Source organism: Cygnus atratus, chromosome 2 (genome assembly GCF_013377495.2).
Source record: "Cygnus atratus isolate AKBS03 ecotype Queensland, Australia chromosome 2, CAtr_DNAZoo_HiC_assembly, whole genome shotgun sequence".
In the NCBI taxonomy this organism is placed as follows: domain Eukaryota; kingdom Metazoa; phylum Chordata; class Aves; order Anseriformes; family Anatidae; genus Cygnus; species Cygnus atratus.
Window position 1 is genome coordinate 19,577,435 of NC_066363.1, and position 18,093 is coordinate 19,595,527.

An 18,093-nucleotide genomic window follows, 5' to 3' on the forward strand; every position below is an offset into this window, starting at 1 on the left:
AGTTGTGCAGTATGCTCATGCATGTTTGTGATCTGCATTCAGGGTAAAAATCAAGAAATCAGAATATCTAGGCTGTTTTAGGGAATAACGGAAGAAAGAATGTTATTCAGACATTAGTTGTGGTGTTGAAGTAATTCTGATGGAAACAGTTCAGGCTGCATTATGAAGAAAGGCACGGGTCAACATAACAGACACTGATTTTTTGGATAAGCTATTTAAGGTGAATGAAGGAAGGAGAAACAGGTTGCCAGCAATAGACCAAGGTTAAAAAAAAAAACAAATCTAGAAGTTAGTGAGATAAGATCTATCTTATGATAAAGTATGCCGGGAAAGAAGACAGAAAAGCTGGACAAAGGACAGAAGTGGGCAGCGCTGAGGGTGTCAGTCGACAGGATTAGCAGGGTAGTAATATCTTGTTTGTTACAACAGTCTTTGAGATTGAGTATGGTTTAGAATATTGAATATATATTTTTAATATCATATATTAATAGTTTCAAAATACCCATAACAGGCTACATTATCCTGATGTGCGCCAAGGAAGAGTGTATTTTACACTGCCCAAAGCTGTTAAGTGCTTGAGACTTGCTTAGTCTGCCTAGTATTGTGTGAGACAAACAGTAAGCCTGCAAGCACAAACACTCTGTAATAATAAAGGCTAATCATATGCTTTAATGTATCTGCATGTCTTTGGGTTCATCTCACCTAGCAAATTGAACAGCATGGCCAAAGATTTAAAATGTATCAAATAATTATGAAAAAAAAGTTGCCACTTGCAGTCTATTGTTTACTTATACTTTATGCGACCACCACTTGCCGAGGCGACCGGCTCCGGGGCAGACGCGTGCTGCAGCGGAGCACGGGATCGGGACAGGCAGGGCTATTTTTCGGGCATCGAGCCTACGTGAGGGAGCCGCCAGGCACCGGCTCCGTGACGAGGCTGACGAGGCGTAGGCGGAGCCAGCAGCGTCAGCGACAGCGTCAGCGGCGGGCCTTTTAAATCGGGCACCACCGTCATTTTAGACACCACTTGCCGAGGCGACCGGCTCCGGGGCAGACGCGTGCTGCAGCGGAGCGCGGGATCGGGACAGGCAGGGCTATTTTTCGGGCATCGAGCCTACGTGAGGGAGCCGCCAGGCACCGGCAGCCCTCGTGAGGGAGGCTGACGAGGCGTAGGCGGAGCCAGCAGCGTCAGCGACAGCTCCTCCCCCCAGCCGTTCAAAGGCAGCCCTTAGGGAGCGCGAGTGACCAGGAGCGCGGCTAACAGGGCCGGCAAACAGGGAGTGACGCGGCAGTTAGCGCAGGCAGTTAGCGCGGGCAGGAAGGGCGGAGCGCTCACACCCGCTCATAGGGACACCTCCTCTAACGGCACTCTCCCGTCAGCTGGGCTGCAATGGTCTCCACCAGGCACGGTGCTTTCTCTAGGAAGTCAGTACACACCCAGACCGACTGCCCGTCCAAACATGCGGCGGTTCAGGTCTCCGGGTGCGGGGAGTGTCTGAGCCTCTTGCTGCCATCGGCGGGAGGCAGAGGGACTGCTTGCGTGAGGTGCGAGCAGGTGGACGACCTGGTCCGCATGGTGGCGGAACTCAAGGAGGAGGTGCAGAGGTTGAGGGATATCAGGGAGTGCGAGCGGGAGATAGACTGGTGGAGTGACTCCCTGCAGGACCGGAGGGAGAGGGACCGGGGTGAGACGCCCCAAAGGGGGGTGGACCCCCTGACCTGTCGCCATCGGGCAGAGGGAGGGGACCTGCGAGTTGAGGAGGAATGGAGACGGGTCCCCTCTCGACCTCGCAGGAGATGCCCTCCCCTTCCGGCGCTGCCTTCCCAGGTGCCCTTGAACAATAGGTTTGAGGCCCTGGAGCTTGAGAGACCGGTGGGTGAGGACGATGTAGGAAGCCTGCCCAGGAGGATGCCTGAGGTGAGGAAGTTGACTCCATGCCTCAGGACTGCCTCCACCAAGAAAGAAAGAAGGGTGATTGTTGTGGGCGACTCCCTCCTCAGGGGAACGGAGGGCCCTATTTGTCGGCCTGACCCCACGCATAGGGAAGTCTGCTGCCTCCCTGGGGCCAGGGTCAGAGACGTTACCAGGAAGCTTCCAAACCTGGTTCGCCCCTCTGACTATTACCCGCTTTTGATAGTCCAGGCTGGCAGTGATGATCTTGAAAAGAGAAGCCTCAAGGCTATCAAACAGGACTATAGGGGGCTGGGACGATTGGTGGAGGGAGCGGGAGTGCAGGTGGTGTTTTCGTCTATCCCTACGGGGGGAGGGAGAGGCACGGAGAGGACATGGAAAGCTCACGTGGTTAATAGGTGGCTCAGAGGCTGGTGCCAGCACAGAAATTTTGGGTTTTTTCACCATGGGGAGCTTTACTCGGCACCCGGCCTGATGGCCTCAGATGGGTCCCTATCTCCAAGGGGAAAACGGATCCTAGGCCAGGAGCTGGCGGGGCTCATAGAGAGAGCTTTAAACTAGGCGAGAAGGGGGACGGGGCTCAAACAAGGCTTGTTGGAGCCGTGCCGGGGGAAACAATGGCTAGGCTGGGGAAGAAGGCGATGGCCCAGCTGAAGTGCATCTACACTAATGCACGCAGCATGGGTAACAAACAGGAGGAGCTGGAAGCCATCGTCCAGCAGGAAGGCTACGACTTGGTTGCCATCACGGAGACGTGGTGGGACCGCTCCCATGACTGGAGTGCTGCAATGCCTGGCTATCGGCTCTTCAGGAGGGACAGGCAGCACAGAGGGGGTGGTGGCGTGGCTCTCTACATTAGAGAATCTTTTGATGTTGTGGAACTCCAGGCTGGGAATGATAAGGTTGAATCCCTGTGGGTTAGGATCCGCGGGAAGGCCGGCAAGGCTAGCGTCCTGGTCGGGGTCTGTTATAGACCGCCGAACCAGGATGAGGAGACGGATGAGGAGTTTTATAGGCAACTGACAGAAGTTGCAAAATCGTCGGCGCTTGTCCTCGTGGGGGACTTCAACTTCCCGGATATATCCTGGAAACACAACACGGCACGGAGAAAGCAGTCTAGGAGGTTTCTGGAGAGCGTGGGAGATAGCTTCCTGACGCAGCTGGTCAGTGAACCCACCAGGGGTGGTGCCCCGCTAGACCTTCTCTTCACAAACAGAGAAGGACTGGTGGGAGATGTGGTGGTCGGAAACTGTCTTGGACAGAGTGACCACGAAATGGTAGAGTTCTCTATTCTTGGCGAGGCCAGGAAGGGGACCAGTAAAACTGCTGTCTTGGACTTCCGGAGGGCTGACTTTGAGCTGCTCAGGACGCTGGTTGGCCGAGTCCCTTGGGAGGCGGTTCTGAAGGGCAGAGGAGTCCAGGAAGGCTGGGCGCTCCTCAAGAAGGAAATCTTAACGGCACAGGAGCGGTCCGTCCCCACGTGCCCAAAGACGAGCCGGCGTGGAAGAAGACCGGCCTGGCTGAACAGAGAGTTGCGGCTTGTGCTTAGCAGAAAAAAGAGGGTTTATAATCTTTGGAAAAAAGGGCGGGCCGCTGAGGAGGACTACAAGGATGTAGCGAGGCTGTGCAGGGAGAAAATTAGAAAGGCCAAAGCTCATCTGGAGCTCAACCTGGCTACTGCCGTTAAAGACAACAAAAAATCCTTTTACAAATATATCAATGCGAAACGGAGGACTAAGGAGAATCTCCATCCTTTACTGGATGCGAGGGGAAACCTAGTTACTAAGGATGAAGAAAAGGCTGAGGTGCTTAATGCCGCCTTTGCCTCAGTCTTTAGCGGCAATACCGGTTGTTCTCTGGATACCCAGTGCCCTGAGCTGGCGGAAGGGGATGGGGAGCAGGATGTGGCCTTTGCTATTCATGAGGAAATGGTTGGCGACCTGCTAAGAAGCTTGGATGTGCGCAAGTCGATGGGGCCGGATGGGATGCACCCGAGGGTACTGAAAGAACTGGCGGAGGAGCTGGCCGAGCCGCTTTCCATCATTTATTGGCAGTCCTGGCTATCGGGGGAGGTCCCAGTTGACTGGCGGCTAGCCAATGTGACGCCCATCTATAAGAAGGGCCGGAGGGCAGACCCGGGTAACTATAGGCCTGTCAGTTTGACCTCAGTGCCAGGAAAGCTCATGGAGCAGATTATCTTGAGGGTCATCACGCGGCACTTGCAGGGCGAGCAGGCGATCAGGCCCAGTCAGCATGGGTTTATGAAAGGCAGGTCCTGCTTGACGAACCTGATCTCCTTCTATGACAAAGTGACGCGCTTGGTGGATGAGGGAAGGGCTGTGGATGTGGTTTACCTTGACCTCAGTAAGGCTTTTGACACCGTTCCCCACAACATTCTCCTCAAGAAACTGGCTGCTCGGGGCTTGGACTGGCGTACGCTTCGCTGGGTTAGAAACTGGCTGGATAGCCGGGCCCAGAGAGTTGTGGTGAATGGAGTCAAATCTGGTTGGAGGCTGGTCACAAGTGGTGTCCCCCAGGGCTCGGTACTGGGGCCGGTCCTCTTTAATATCTTTATCGATGACCTGGATGAGGGCGTCCAGTGCACCCTCAGTAAGTTTGCAGATGACACCAAGCTAAGTGCGTGTGTCGATCTGCTCGAGGGCAGGAAGGCTCTGCAGGAGGATCTGGATAGGCTGGAGCGATGGGCTGAGGTCAACTGTATGAAGTTCAACAAGGCCAAGTGCCGGGTCCTGCACCTGGGGCGCAACAACCCCAAGCAGAGCTACAGGCTGGGAGATGAGTGGTTGGAAAGCTGCCTGGCCGAGAAGGACCTGGGAGTATTGGTTGATAGTCGGCTGAATATGAGCCAGCAGTGTGCTCAGGTGGCCAAGAAGGCCAACAGCATCCTGGCCTGTATAAGAAGCAGTGTGGCCAGCAGGTCTAGGGAGGTGATTGTCCCCCTGTACTCGGCTCTGGTGAGGCCGCACCTCGAGTACTGTGTTCAGTTTTGGGCCCCTCGCTACAGGAAGGACATGGACGTGCTCGAGCGAGTCCAGAGAAGGGCGACCAAGCTGGTGAGGGGTCTGGAGAACAAGTCTTACGAGGAGCGGCTGAGGGAGCTGGGCTTGTTCAGCCTGGAGAAGAGGAGGCTCAGGGGCGACCTTATCGCTCTCTACAGTTACCTTAAAGGAAGCTGTAGTGAGGTGGGGGTTGGTCTGTTCTCCCACGTGCCTGGTGACAGGACGAGGGGGAATGGGCGAAAGTTGCGACAGGGGAGTTTTAGGTTGGATGTTAGGAAGAACTTCTTTACCGAAAGGGTTATTAAGCATTGGAACGGGCTGCCCAGGGAGGTGGTGGAGTCACCATCCCTGGAGGTCTTTAAAAGACGTTTAGATGTAGAGCTTAGCGCTATGCACTTATTTATTGAAGTTTATGAAAGCTACAGAATTATTTTCCTTAAGAATTAACTGACATGTATTCTAGAAGATTTGCAGTGTCATGTTCTAAATCAAATGGAAATACTTTTCAAACTGCTTTTAAATATCCAAACAGAGTGGTGTTTTGAGAGAGAATTCAATTAAACAGTTATTCCCTTTCTTTGGGAATTTGTCTCCACATTAATGTATCACAGGCCAAACCTAATTACCTATTCAACCGATAGTTTATTTGATCTGCATGCCTGAGTGTCCTACAATCAAATTTACTGAAGAGCTTCTCACTTTTTTCTGCGTTGCCTTGAAGCAGCTAACAATTAAAAAATAAATGAGTTAACACTTTCTGCTAAGTGCAACCATTTAAGTTGTAATATGCAATTAAAAACTACATTTTAATTTCTGTTCAATTACATTGACTTAAATAGTAATTTTAGTGTTATATTTATGAACCATTTAATTGTGACATTTTTCCTCTGGCTTGCTTGATGGAAAAGTAGATTTGATTTTGAGAATGCAGCAAGAAATAACCTGTCTTTTCCTCCTATGGTTTGCTATAATGACAAACAGGGAAGAAAAAAAAACAACAAAACACCACGCACACACAACTAATCTGGGATTCGTATAAATGCTACAGAAAATTTTCATTTCAAAAGCCTTGAAAATGTCATAATTTGAATTATTTTTCATGTTTTTGAAAACTATCTACTGTCTAGGAAGAATATTCAGATTGCATTATGGAAATGTAGGCAGGTATTTGAAACATTCCTGCATATTTCTGGTCACGTTAACTACTGTGTGTTGGAGAGCTTCATATTAAATCTAGAATCAAAGCCTGGTAGAACCCCAAGTGTGAACACGTGAAATGAATTGTAGAGCAGCTGCCCTTACAGCAGTATATTGTAAGCTGTAAGGGATCCCTCTCTAGCAATATGGATTTACTGTTTTTTGGCTTTAGCAGGTACCTTCATGGTAGGAAATCCTTGGTGCTAAAGGGCTGTTCAGTCTGGGAGGAAGAAATAGAGGGCCAATGGCTAGGAGTGAAAGCCAGCGACAGTAAAATGAATCTAGTGTAATAGCAATCATCTTGTGAGTATATAGCTCATCCACTGTTTCATTTTTAAGTCACTGTTTGCCACTTTTTCTGTCAGATGACTGATTACTACTATTTTGGAGTGTATGCAACTTTCTGAATGTAGTCATAACTTTAAAAACTGCCTTACTGCTTCACGTAGTTGCTGCTTAGCTTGATTTATATTTACTTCTCATCCTCTTCCCCTCCTTTTTGTCTATCAGAACACACATTTTTCTGTGTTAAGACACAGCTTATTATATGAATAGTGTGGCAGCACCACGTAACACTGTCAGTGGTTGCCTGCCTGCCAGAGGTTAAGGAAACAATAAATATAATTATATAATTACATATATGTGTGTATATATATATATATATATGTAAGCTTATATATTACTTGGCTCTGGTGAGGCCTCACCTCAAATACTGTTTTCAGATATGGGCCCCTCACTACAAGAAGGACATCGAGGTGCTGGAGCATGTCCAGAGAAGGGCTACGAAGCTGATGAAGGGTCTAGAGAACAAGTCTTATGAGGAGCCACTGAGGGCGCTGGGGTTGTTTAGCTTGGAGAAAAGAAGGCTCATGGGAGACCTCCTTGTACTTCACAGTTACCTTAAAGGAGGTTGTAGCAGCGTGGGGATCGGGCTCATCTCCCAAGCACCAAGTGACAAGAGGAGGGGAAATGGCCTCAAGTTGTGCCAGGGGAGGTTTAGGTTGGATGTTAGGAGGCTCTTCTTTACTGCAAGGGTTGTGTGGCATTGGAACAGGTTGCCCAGGGAGGTGGTCGAGTCACCATCCCTGGAGGTCTTCAGGTGAGTTGTGGATGTAGAACTTAGTAGAACGGTTTAGTGGTGGACTTTAGTACTAGGTTAAAGGTTGGACTAGATAATCTTAGAGGTCTCTTCCAACCTGAATGATTCTGTGATTATACCTATATATAGGTACATATATGTACCCCATATAGGTACACAGCTACACAGCTTAGGAATGAGTTTAACAGTAATTCCATTTTGACCCATATTAACTATGAAGTTTCTGAATCGATGGAAGTTGCTTCCCTAAAAACACAGGAGAGCTGTAACATTGACAGTATACATTTATGAAGATATTTGAATTTTGGTTTACAAGATGTTTAAATTCTCAGCGTAAACTTACAACTTTCTATTTTTCAGTGTTTAAAAATAATGTACTAACATACAGTTAGGATGGATGAACAGAGTGCTTGAAGTTTTTCAAAATATGTCAAACTTCTGTATCATCAGCATGGTAGTCAGTGGAGGAATCTTAGATATACCCATTTTACTGGAATTATTATTCATGTCTCCAACTTAAAACTGAAGAGAGCTGCTTGAGTGGGGAAAAAAGCTTCAGAAAGGGGAAGGCTTATGCGGAAGAGCGTAAGATTTGCAACACAAATGCAAATCCATAATAAGGTATGCCCAAGAACTCTGAGGAACATCTTGTTAAACATGTGAAAAATTATTACTTTTTTCAAACAAAATAGATGAAGGAGTACTGTGAAGGATTTTGTTGAACTAGGGGATTATCAAAGTATAAAGCAATTTCAAGAAGATGCTAGGGCTAGAAGTCCTTTTCACCCATGTTTACTACAAAGGATCTTAGGGAGTTGTAAACATCAGGTATAGGAGGCAAATGGGGAGGAACTGTTTTAAGGTTGAAGCATTCATCAGAAGTTGATAAAAAATAATGTTCGTTCACCATTAGTTATCTAAAAAGAACTCTAAAACTAATACCGCTGTTAGGATTTTAGCAATTACTTAAATGAGTGTTGCAATGAGAGATGGAAATAGGATACCGATTTTTGGACTTCATTTTGGTTTCTGGGTAGTACAGACTGGTGAGCATAAGTTCTATGCCGGGTGATTTTTTGAAATTACAAAATGAATGGTATTAGTAGGTGCACCAATTTTAAAACAGTAGTAAAAACAGTCAGAGCTCCACTGTGTAAATTTATGATTAATCCTCCCTTGACCGCTGTGTGCAGTTTGGTACATAATTTCACAGAGGTTATATGGGAATTGGAGAAGGCTTTGAAAAAGGCCTGAAGAACAGGATTGTGCACGAGATGGCTTTTACATGAGAAATCAGCTGCGTAGGCTTGGACTCTTTAGCCTGGAAGAAACAACTTACAGGGAAATATTTTGAATAATGTTGTGATGCGGAGGTGCGTAGACATAGACTGTTTGCTGGTTGTTCGCTCAAAACCAGGAGACAGATGTCAAAGCTAGCAGGAGCCACGTTCAAAACAAAAAATAAGGCAATTCTTTGCGTAATGGCTAGTGGATATGTGCAGCTTCTCACGAAGGCTATGTCACAAATGCAGAAAGTTTAGACAGTTCGGGAAAGAGTGGACAAACCATTGAAAGAGAGATGCATAGAGGGTTACTAAATAGAAAAAATGAAATCAGGCTAAAGAGATTCCTTGATCTGAAAATAATTGGAGGTATGGAAAAAGTTAGGGAAATTATGGTTAACATATATGCTTGCTTCCCTCTGACTGTTGGTATCTGCATATGGCCCCTCTTTTTTCAAAGAGAGGGGGGCCGGAAAGGATAAATTATAAACAGAGTCCTTGTTATCACATAGTATATGTTCAAGTTTTGTGCAGCTGCACTCCCTGAGCAGTAATTATGAGCTTACTGGCGTAGCTTGGCCATTGGTCTGAAACGACGTAGCTTTGTTTTTTGTTGGCTCACGTAATAACAATTGTCCTAGTAGAAGTTGGATTTGACTAGGAGCTTTGAAGGACCAGAGGGTTATATGAAGGTATTGTGGCTTTGAATATGAATTCAGATCATTAATAATTTAGCAGATCTTAAGTGTTCAGCAAACAGCTGGATCACAATACCAGAAGTGTATGAGATAAAAGAAGAACTTCAGATTTAATACAGGTAAAGCAATACATTTTAAGAATACGAAATAATAATATAAGAAGAATAAGGCAATATGGATAAGAAATTAAATCAACAATACTTTTTCATTCTGTTCTGATGGTTGCTGGGTAGAAACACCACTTACTTGTAGGTTAAATGTATCCTGAATTGCAAAACTGTTTGGGAGTTCACTAGAACCCTTGTACTACAAATGTGTCCACAGATATTTTTAAGTACATGCTGCCTTATGGTTCATTTGCAAGATCATTATCTAGATATGCTCAAATCAGTAAATTACCAAATTTAGATGATACATAGCACAAAGTTCTGGCCAGATTTAAAACATTATCCAAACTTCTTTACAACTTTGATTTTAATTTAAGAATTTAACAGTGTATTGATGACAGGAAGAGTCTAAAGCTAAAATTTAATCTAAAAAATCCAATTACTTCTTGTTGTCAAGTCAATGCAAATACCTTTTAAACTTCTTCATAAACTCTCTAATACTAACCACTTCCCAATTTATCAATAAAATAGTGTGAAGTTTTATACTTAACATTAACAGGTCTAAACGTGTCATTCTGCTTTCTTGATAACAAATACTTTGTCGTCTAAAAATCGGCTTTTCATGACATTGAAAATATAGCTCCTCTTATTTTTTGTGAAAAAAAAAAAAAAACTAATAGTGTAAACTCTGTTATGCTGAAAGAGATGGTATGAACTTGCTAAGTGCTGATGCATGCGTAAGAGTGGTGCTAAACAATAAACCGCATTCATTTATTTTTTGTTGTTGTAGAAGGTCCACAGTGGTTTGGATGAACTAATCCTCCAATATTGCCAGTTATGTGTGATAAACCATGTTAGGGGATTATTATTTAAGGGAGTGCTATGAATTTTTTATGTGTACGCTTGTAGTTTATTTTCATCTTCAAGACTGTAGACCGCAACTCTGTACTTTTAATTTCGTATTCAGTATGGGAAGTTAATCCCAGAACGGGGCTTTTTTGATGCAAAATCTGAATGCTTGTGTAGTAACAACAGCTGTCCCCTCACCATGTGGTGTCTTCCGTTGCTTTACTGTAGAGATGAATTTTGGCCCAGTGTTTCAGTAATATTGGACACACATGGTTTTAGGTGACAAAGCAGTATGTTTATGCATTTATTTGACTCTCGCAGTTACAGTTGGCTACAGATTTGAAACAGGGAGAATACATTCACACCATGACCACCCTCATAGCTGCTTTTAGTAGGTGGATCACAGTAGGCGCTGTTGCATCTAAAGACACAATTAACTGTTGCTGAGGAATTGCAAATTCACAAAAGCTCTTTACAGCTTCAGCAGTTACGGGTGGATTTCCTAAAAGCTTTTTCAAAGATTTTCCAAATTTATAGATGTTTCAGATCTTTACATTCTAGAATTGTCAGCTTGAAATAAGATTAATCAGTTGATATTTTAATTTGGCTAATGAATTCCTGTGCTGTGAGTTGGCTATATAATTAGTTTCAGATCTAAAGAATGATTACAGTATAGTCTGTTATTTAGGAAGATAAAATTACTTCTGTAACATTTACGAGTGGTTAGTAAAGTTTTTGAGCACGGAGAAAAAAGCTTATCAAGAAGTCTGAAAATGCAACTTATCAGAAAGCATCTGAAGTGTGCACATCTCTGAAAAGATCATCCTGATTTCCGTGTGTAATTGCTTAGATATGCTTTGGATGTGGTAAGAAAGAATAGCTGTGAATTTACCTAAAAAACAAACAAAAAACAGTTTTAATACAGATTAAATAGAAAATTACAGTAAACTGCTTATTAAGGCTAATTTTGAGATATGAAGTTTGACTAATTTTTGAACAAAATGCTTTTAACCAAAACACGATAAGAATTCATTATTGAAATGATAGTGACAAAAATTTTCATCAAGTAGAATGTTACCCCAAAACTTCCCTTCTAAACATCTCAGATCTTAGAACAAGATATCACCTTGCTTGATACAATACAAGAAAGAAGATTATTGAGCTATGTGGAGATGTCACATGTATTTCCCATTTCTTCTATAGGCCATAGTGTAATTGTATCATTATGCCTGTAACGAATGAGCTATCTATGGCACACGTTACACACATTATTTAAGCATCTTGAATTATCTGCAATGACTCAAATATATGCTAGACTTGTATTAAAAACTATCCAAATATGAATGTCTGAGGCTTTCAGCATTGAAGAAAGGACTACATGGATCCAAACCAGGACGATTGATGAAATCCTTGCTACTATTGGCTATTATTTACTGTCTTTTAAGTGGCAGGTTGTATTTATGCCAATTTATCTGCTTCAGGGAACACTCTTGATAGCAGAACAAAGTGAATAAAAGTAGTTTGCTTTGCAAATGAATGCAAATGGTGGAGCCTTTCGGGAAGCCCTTTAACAGGAGCAATGCACTTTGATTATGAGTGAAGCTGCCATTTGGACATGGTGAAAAGAGCACGCTTGAACCATTGATTGGGGGAGACAGTAAAAAGTCAGGAAGGGCCCAGTTAAGCTCGCAGTGCGGCAGGCGGATGTCAGTGTGGTTAGAGCACAGTGGGAGAATGACAGGCAGGATTAGTGTCAGGGAGAAGCTTTGCTGCAGTTGTGGAGATGGTCCCTGGGGTCACTCACCTCTGACTGTTGTTCTGTGCTGATGGCTCTGTAATGCAAACTGCTTGATATGTGCTGGTCATTATCGGAAATGGTGATTAGAAGAGGTATGTCATAAGGAATTCCTTAAAAATAAATAAAATGGCAAACTACGGATTGTAACAAAGATTCAGCTCTGCAGATGTCGCCGAAGATGCCGCAAATGTCAAAGATGGTTACTGTGTCTTGCCTTCTGAGGCAAGCGAGATTTCATGGCTTAAGCTGCTGTAATTGTGTGCTCCCTTGCTTTGTTCACTTTCATTTGGCCATTATGAGCATGTTTTTTTCCAACAGATTGTCTTATTGTAGTTAGAGTGCAACATTTTAGTATATTTTGCTTGTTGGATTGTAGAAGCGTCCTGTTTGTGTTGTGACTGGGGTTTTGTTGCTGGGTGCGTGGGGGTTGTTTAATAGCGGTAGTGAATATTAGAATCAACAGATTTCATTCCTGAATCATACAAGAATGCTAAAACATATGATGATTACAGTGACTAAAAGCTAAAATGACTGTTGCTTTGAGAAGCTTTTTGAAATATAAAAATGAGGATTTTTTCTTTGTCTTTGCTGAAAAAAATCTTGCATGTGAAATCAGAGAAATCACAATTTTATATCTTAAACCGAGATTTAATCTTTTATTAAAGTATTGTTGCTTTAACTTTACTGCAATTTTATAGTGTTTATCCATTGTATAAATATGCTAATATAGATTAAATGAATTAATGTATGTAATATACAAAATGCATTTTTTGAATGGTAAGCATTTTTAATACCTTACTGCTGGTCTGTTGTTCTTATGTATTTTCTGCAATAAAACGGGAAGATAGTACCTAGATATTTGAAAGTATTACATTGTATTTTTTTTACAAGATTTGATTAATTCGTGTGGATTTTTTCCAGTATATTACCTCACAGAAATATGTCCAATATCCCAGTGTAATGAATGTTTTACAAATGTTTTACAGGCACCTGAATGGACAGAAGAGGACCTCAGCCAGCTGACAAGAAGTATGGTTAAGTTCCCAGGGGGGACCCCAGGTCGATGGGAAAAGATTGCTCACGAATTGGGTCGATCAGTGGCAGATGTGAGTTCACTCAGATTTGCATTGTAGAGAGAGTGACAAACCAGAACAAGACAGGCAGTGTAGAAGGCAGACATATATGGGGGCTGACATTGTCTTTTGAGAGAGGCTACAATCCTTTTAGGACCTGGAAGTGAACCATTAACTAACTATGCAAGAAGCAGATGTCAGCCAGTTTCTCGCTCCGCAATTAACAGCTGTAACTGATCAGCTGTATGGGGGATTCTGGTGCTTGGAGACTCGAGCTACTGTAACCCAGTAACAGCAAAACAATGCCACTTCAGGGTTTGTAGGAACCCCCTTTGACTGCAAGCAAATATTTGTGGGTCTTGGTTAAAGATTACATTTCTGTTTTAAGCCAGTCCTTAAAAAGCGTAGATGAGCTAATGGTGTTTAGACAGGTGGTTTCCATTAATTAAACTGAAATATCTTTGCGAACTTTAAAACAAGTTATACATGTGATACTGTTTCAGTCCGTTTTTCTAGATTATAGCGTGGGCAATAATACTGTGTAAAATGATTAATTTCCTTGTTAATTCGTATTTTATAGTATTGTGCCACATATCAAAGAAAGCTTGTACTTACGGATTTTAAGTGTTATGATCTTAAAACCCTTAGGGGCTAGGCTGTAAAAGACTTTTCCTTTTCAAGCAATAGATCACTAGAACATGATGTAGTGTCTGCTGAGGACCATTTGAAAGCCTTTTCAGCTGACCCTATTTTATAGGCTTTGGAGGGGTTAATGAGAATAATGTTTAAATCCGTTGATGTACGTTTTGAGATTAGATATTCTTCATTTATTATATTTTAGGAATCATCTTAAATAACGTGAAACAAAGCCTCTAGCTGGAGTGAAACGTAACCCACTATAACCTTCTGGGCAATTTGAATGCTTAAGTGTTTGGTTTTTTTTCTTATTGATACAATCACAAAAAGATGTTTGTAGAAGTTATTTTTAAAGATTTAATGCATCTATAGAGTTTCATTACTCATTTATACTGGAAAACGAGCCATTTGCATTCCTATCATTTTAGAACAAGACAGATTATTTGCAAGTAATAAATGAAAGTAAGCAATAGGTTACTAACCTACTATGCAAATGGAATTGATTCTTTTTGTTTTGTTTTGTGTTATTCATCATAATACTGAAGTGGAGTGACTGTTAAAAGCTGCTACATTTTACTAAGCAGATTTTAATAGAAAAAATATTTCACATGACTTGCTAGTATGCAGTGTGCATGGGATAGATCTTTGAGATTGCCTTCAAAAAGGATGAATTTGCTGGTTAATGACGATACAAACATGCGGAATGCTTCCACATTATGCCCATCATAAAACTAAAGTCATCTTGAGACTTCCTCTTGCACCAATTTTCTGCTTTATTCCTTGAGGCAGATATCAAAACATTCTTTATTAAGAGTCCTTTGTATAATATAATATATTTGGACACCCTACTTGCACACGTCCAGTGCTGGAAAGAAAAATGAAGCTCGCTTGCTTCTTCCATGAGGTGCGAAGTCCTTAACAGCATGCTCTTCTTTTCAGTGAATTGGATAGAGAAATGAAAGAAAGGTCTGTGTTCTAAGAGCTGTCTTCTTCTTGTATGAAAAAAGGGGTTTTCAGGGATTTTTGTTTGTGGAGAAAGGCCTGAGCGTAATCCTTCTTTACTGCCAGTAATGAAACTATATGATTAATGTCTCCACACAATTTTTAATTGCTCTAAAAATTTCCCACTGTCGATGCTAGCTCAGCTTTCCTGACATAGACTGCTTATTAGTGTTCCTGTTCCTTTTATTATTGCGTTGCAATCTGCAATCTTTGTTAATGACTTTTTAAACAGTATGAAGCAAGTTTCTAATGCTTGGAGTTTTAGCACTGCTTCTTTCACGTATAAAGAAGGCCTGAAAAGTTTGAGTCTCTTGCTTATTTCCAGAGATTTGTTCTACTTGGAAAATTCTTCTGTGATTTTGCTAGAACATTACTTTGGTACCTTAGAACTCAGTTTGCACATGTCCAAACCGTATTCTCATCTACGTAGGAAGTACTGGCCATTGAATCTTTCATATTGGCACAATTTCTTCAAGATCTTTGTCATTCGAAGTTAAATAGACATTAATTAAAGACAAACATGCAATGTCAACAGAAGTTGTGCTTTTCAGTTGCTCATCTCTTTCTCTCCTGGATCAGACAGTGTAACAGTGTATTTTATGGACCCCCCCCCCACTGCATGAGGGATGCATCCATCCCACCAGTTTTGAAAAATTGATTAGTTGTTCATTGTCCAAATGAAGGAGTTTATCAAATAATTCAACAGGCTGTGATCTGGATAGAGTAGTTTTTCACCTGACCTGTCTGAAGAAAGATGATGGAATATCATAACTACTTCTTAAACTTGTTCACTGTTTGTACCTCTTACAAAGCTAAGAGGAACTGCAAATATATTGGAAGATGAGTAAAATTCAAAAAGGTCAGGACAAAATGAGAAATAATATGCAAAAAATAGGGTTATGGGTTGCAGTAGGCAAATGAAACAGGCAATACGTGCAAGTACGCACAGCAGAATGGTGATCAGGTTCACAAATGAAAGATGGCAAACAGCTAGGGATAGCTTGTAAAAAGCAGGAGGAATGCAGGGATTACAAGAGATAATTAGCAAGATAGGGGTCAGCAAATGGCCATTTTTTGGGAAGTGGGCAATCATCTTACTGAGAAAATACAAACAGGAGGATGGTAAACCTACATATCTATGTCCTTAGTTTGGGTCTAGTTTTCAGTATTGCACTTAAACATGTGATTCCATATAGTGTCCAGAAGAGAATAACAGGTCTCTAAAGTGTTACTTATAAGTAAAGCCTGTGAAGGAATTCATGTGGCTGAGCTGAAATAAAATATGACCTGAGAATATAAGTATTTGACTATGTAAAAAGAGAACTGTTAAGAAGGAAGGGGCTATATGCTCTGACTCAGTTTTATGGGGCAAGAAGTAATTACCTGAAATTTTATCATAGACTGCAGAGTTAGACACTGAAGGGCAAAGAATTAAAATGGATAGTAAAGCAGCGGAATAAGCTGCTGTGGAGTATCCGACTTTGAAGGCCTTTAAAAACCAGGTTAGACAAACATCTGCAAGAAACGACATCGATACAGTGATTCTGCCTGAGGTTAGGTCCCTCTCTTCATACGGGCTGTGATTAGACTAGCAAGTGCAAGCTATCTAGGAGGAAAGGGGGAGGAAACAAAACCTTCCTACAATTGGAAGCATGTGTGAACTCACTTTAAAAAATGTAAAATGAAAGCCAGATAGTCACTATATATAGTTGGTCAGTAATCACTGCATATACCTTAGCTTGACGGTGCGTAAATTCAGTAATTCCTAACAAAGTAATCTTTCAGATGTTTTTTCTTTTCTACTGCTATTAAAATCACTTGTGTTTTTTTCTAGACATCTAAGTCTGTTCATTGTGGGATTTCTCAAAGTACTTCACAAATAAGAATTGCTATAAGACCTGTTATCCTGGTATGTCCACCAGATTCCCTGTCCGAACAGATAACGTCCACACAACCTGATGCAGGACAGTGGGAAAGTGCCAGCCAGAATCTGACAATAAGCGGCTGTGTCCATGCAGTAGTGCATCTCAGCTCATGCAGCTCTACTGTTCCTATTCATGCTGTCTCATCTGATACCAGCATAAATATCTTTGCAACATATTCCTGTGATCTTCAGCTCAGCTAGGTTAAGCTTGCAACCGTGGCATAGACAAACTGTGAGAAAGCTTGTTACTCCAACTTGTGTCCTGTTGAGTACAGGGTATCTGTTATCTTATCTCTCTTCAGGAAAACACCTTTTAACAGCCAATGAATAGTCAGCCCAAAACAGATGAAGTTGTGCTGAGTTAGTTTAATTATTTAGATCGCTAATTTTCATTTTAATATGTGGATATTGGGGATTTATCAGTCTTCTCCCATAAAGATAACTTTCAACTGCCTTAGTGTAATGAAATCGTGTTGCTTTCACAACTGAAAGCTTCTACAGCTTTTTAAATCATTTTTATTGCAATTGGCTGGTGGTATAAATTAGATTTTCAAGTATTTTGATTATGAAAGGGAAATGGAGTTCAGTTAACTCTAATCAGAGTTCCTGCCGGCTGACCTGGTTACCTGTACCGCTGCTCTCTGCCATCCCCTGAACATCTGTTCTTTGACCCATTTTCCTTGCTGAATTTGTTGCTCCAGGGTTAGTTCTCATTCCTGTCCTCCAATACTTAAGGAAATAATTGGCCTCTTAAAACAAAATAAAAAGTTGTGTTTGAATTTCCTAAACACTGTGAACACTCTATGGTATAAATTATGAATAGAATTTCAAGACTATTATTTCTACAAAAATTACATTGTTTGATTTGACAAATGCTGAGCATTATGAAGATTTATAAGGATTGTTAGCTTTTGCCAAATTCAAAGATTGAGAAAAAGCACTTAGATGTGAAATTGTAATAGTATATTTTACTTGACAATGCCTCCTTATAGATTTAAAAAAAAAAAAAGGTTTTAAAAAAATATTTGCTGAAAGGCATAAATTAATTTCAGTAACTACAAAGGACATTCAAATTGTAAAAATAACAGAGGAAGTAAAAGCTGTCTGGCATGCCAAACAGACTTTAATGTGATTATTAGGTACAGGTTTTTTAAATTAAAGGCAAAGAGATCTCAGATTTCATACTTGTGAAGTAATATCATTCACTTGTCTTACAGGATTTAAACTGATTCTGTTTGCTCCTGCAGTCACTAATCTCATGCACTTGTGTTGCAAAAACAGACTGATAGGGATTTGCTGCTTATATGGAAAAGGACTGAGGTAGACAGCAAAAACAATAGGCAGGTGTATATATGTGAGCAGGCATTCTGGGTTATCAGGAAACCTGAAAGCACAAGGTTTGGAGGGAGTGCTTATTTTCTGATTATTTCCCATCTCTCCAGACAACAGCTTCAGCCTTTAAGTCTAAGTGCGTGAGTTCATACGCACTGTGCTT

The 18,093-nt window shown here is 41.9% G+C and overlaps 1 protein-coding gene across 1 annotated transcript in view; it reads left to right on the top strand.

Annotated features, from left to right (window-relative positions):
* The window catches only part of DNAJC1 (DnaJ heat shock protein family (Hsp40) member C1), a 103,726-nt gene that overhangs the window by 77,251 nt on the left and 8,382 nt on the right, over positions 1-18,093 (top strand). Inside the window, exon 9 of the mRNA XM_035545221.2 lies at positions 12,950-13,069. Coding sequence (XP_035401114.1) covers positions 12,950-13,069 — 120 coding nt within the window. The remainder of the gene's footprint in view (positions 1-12,949; positions 13,070-18,093) is intronic.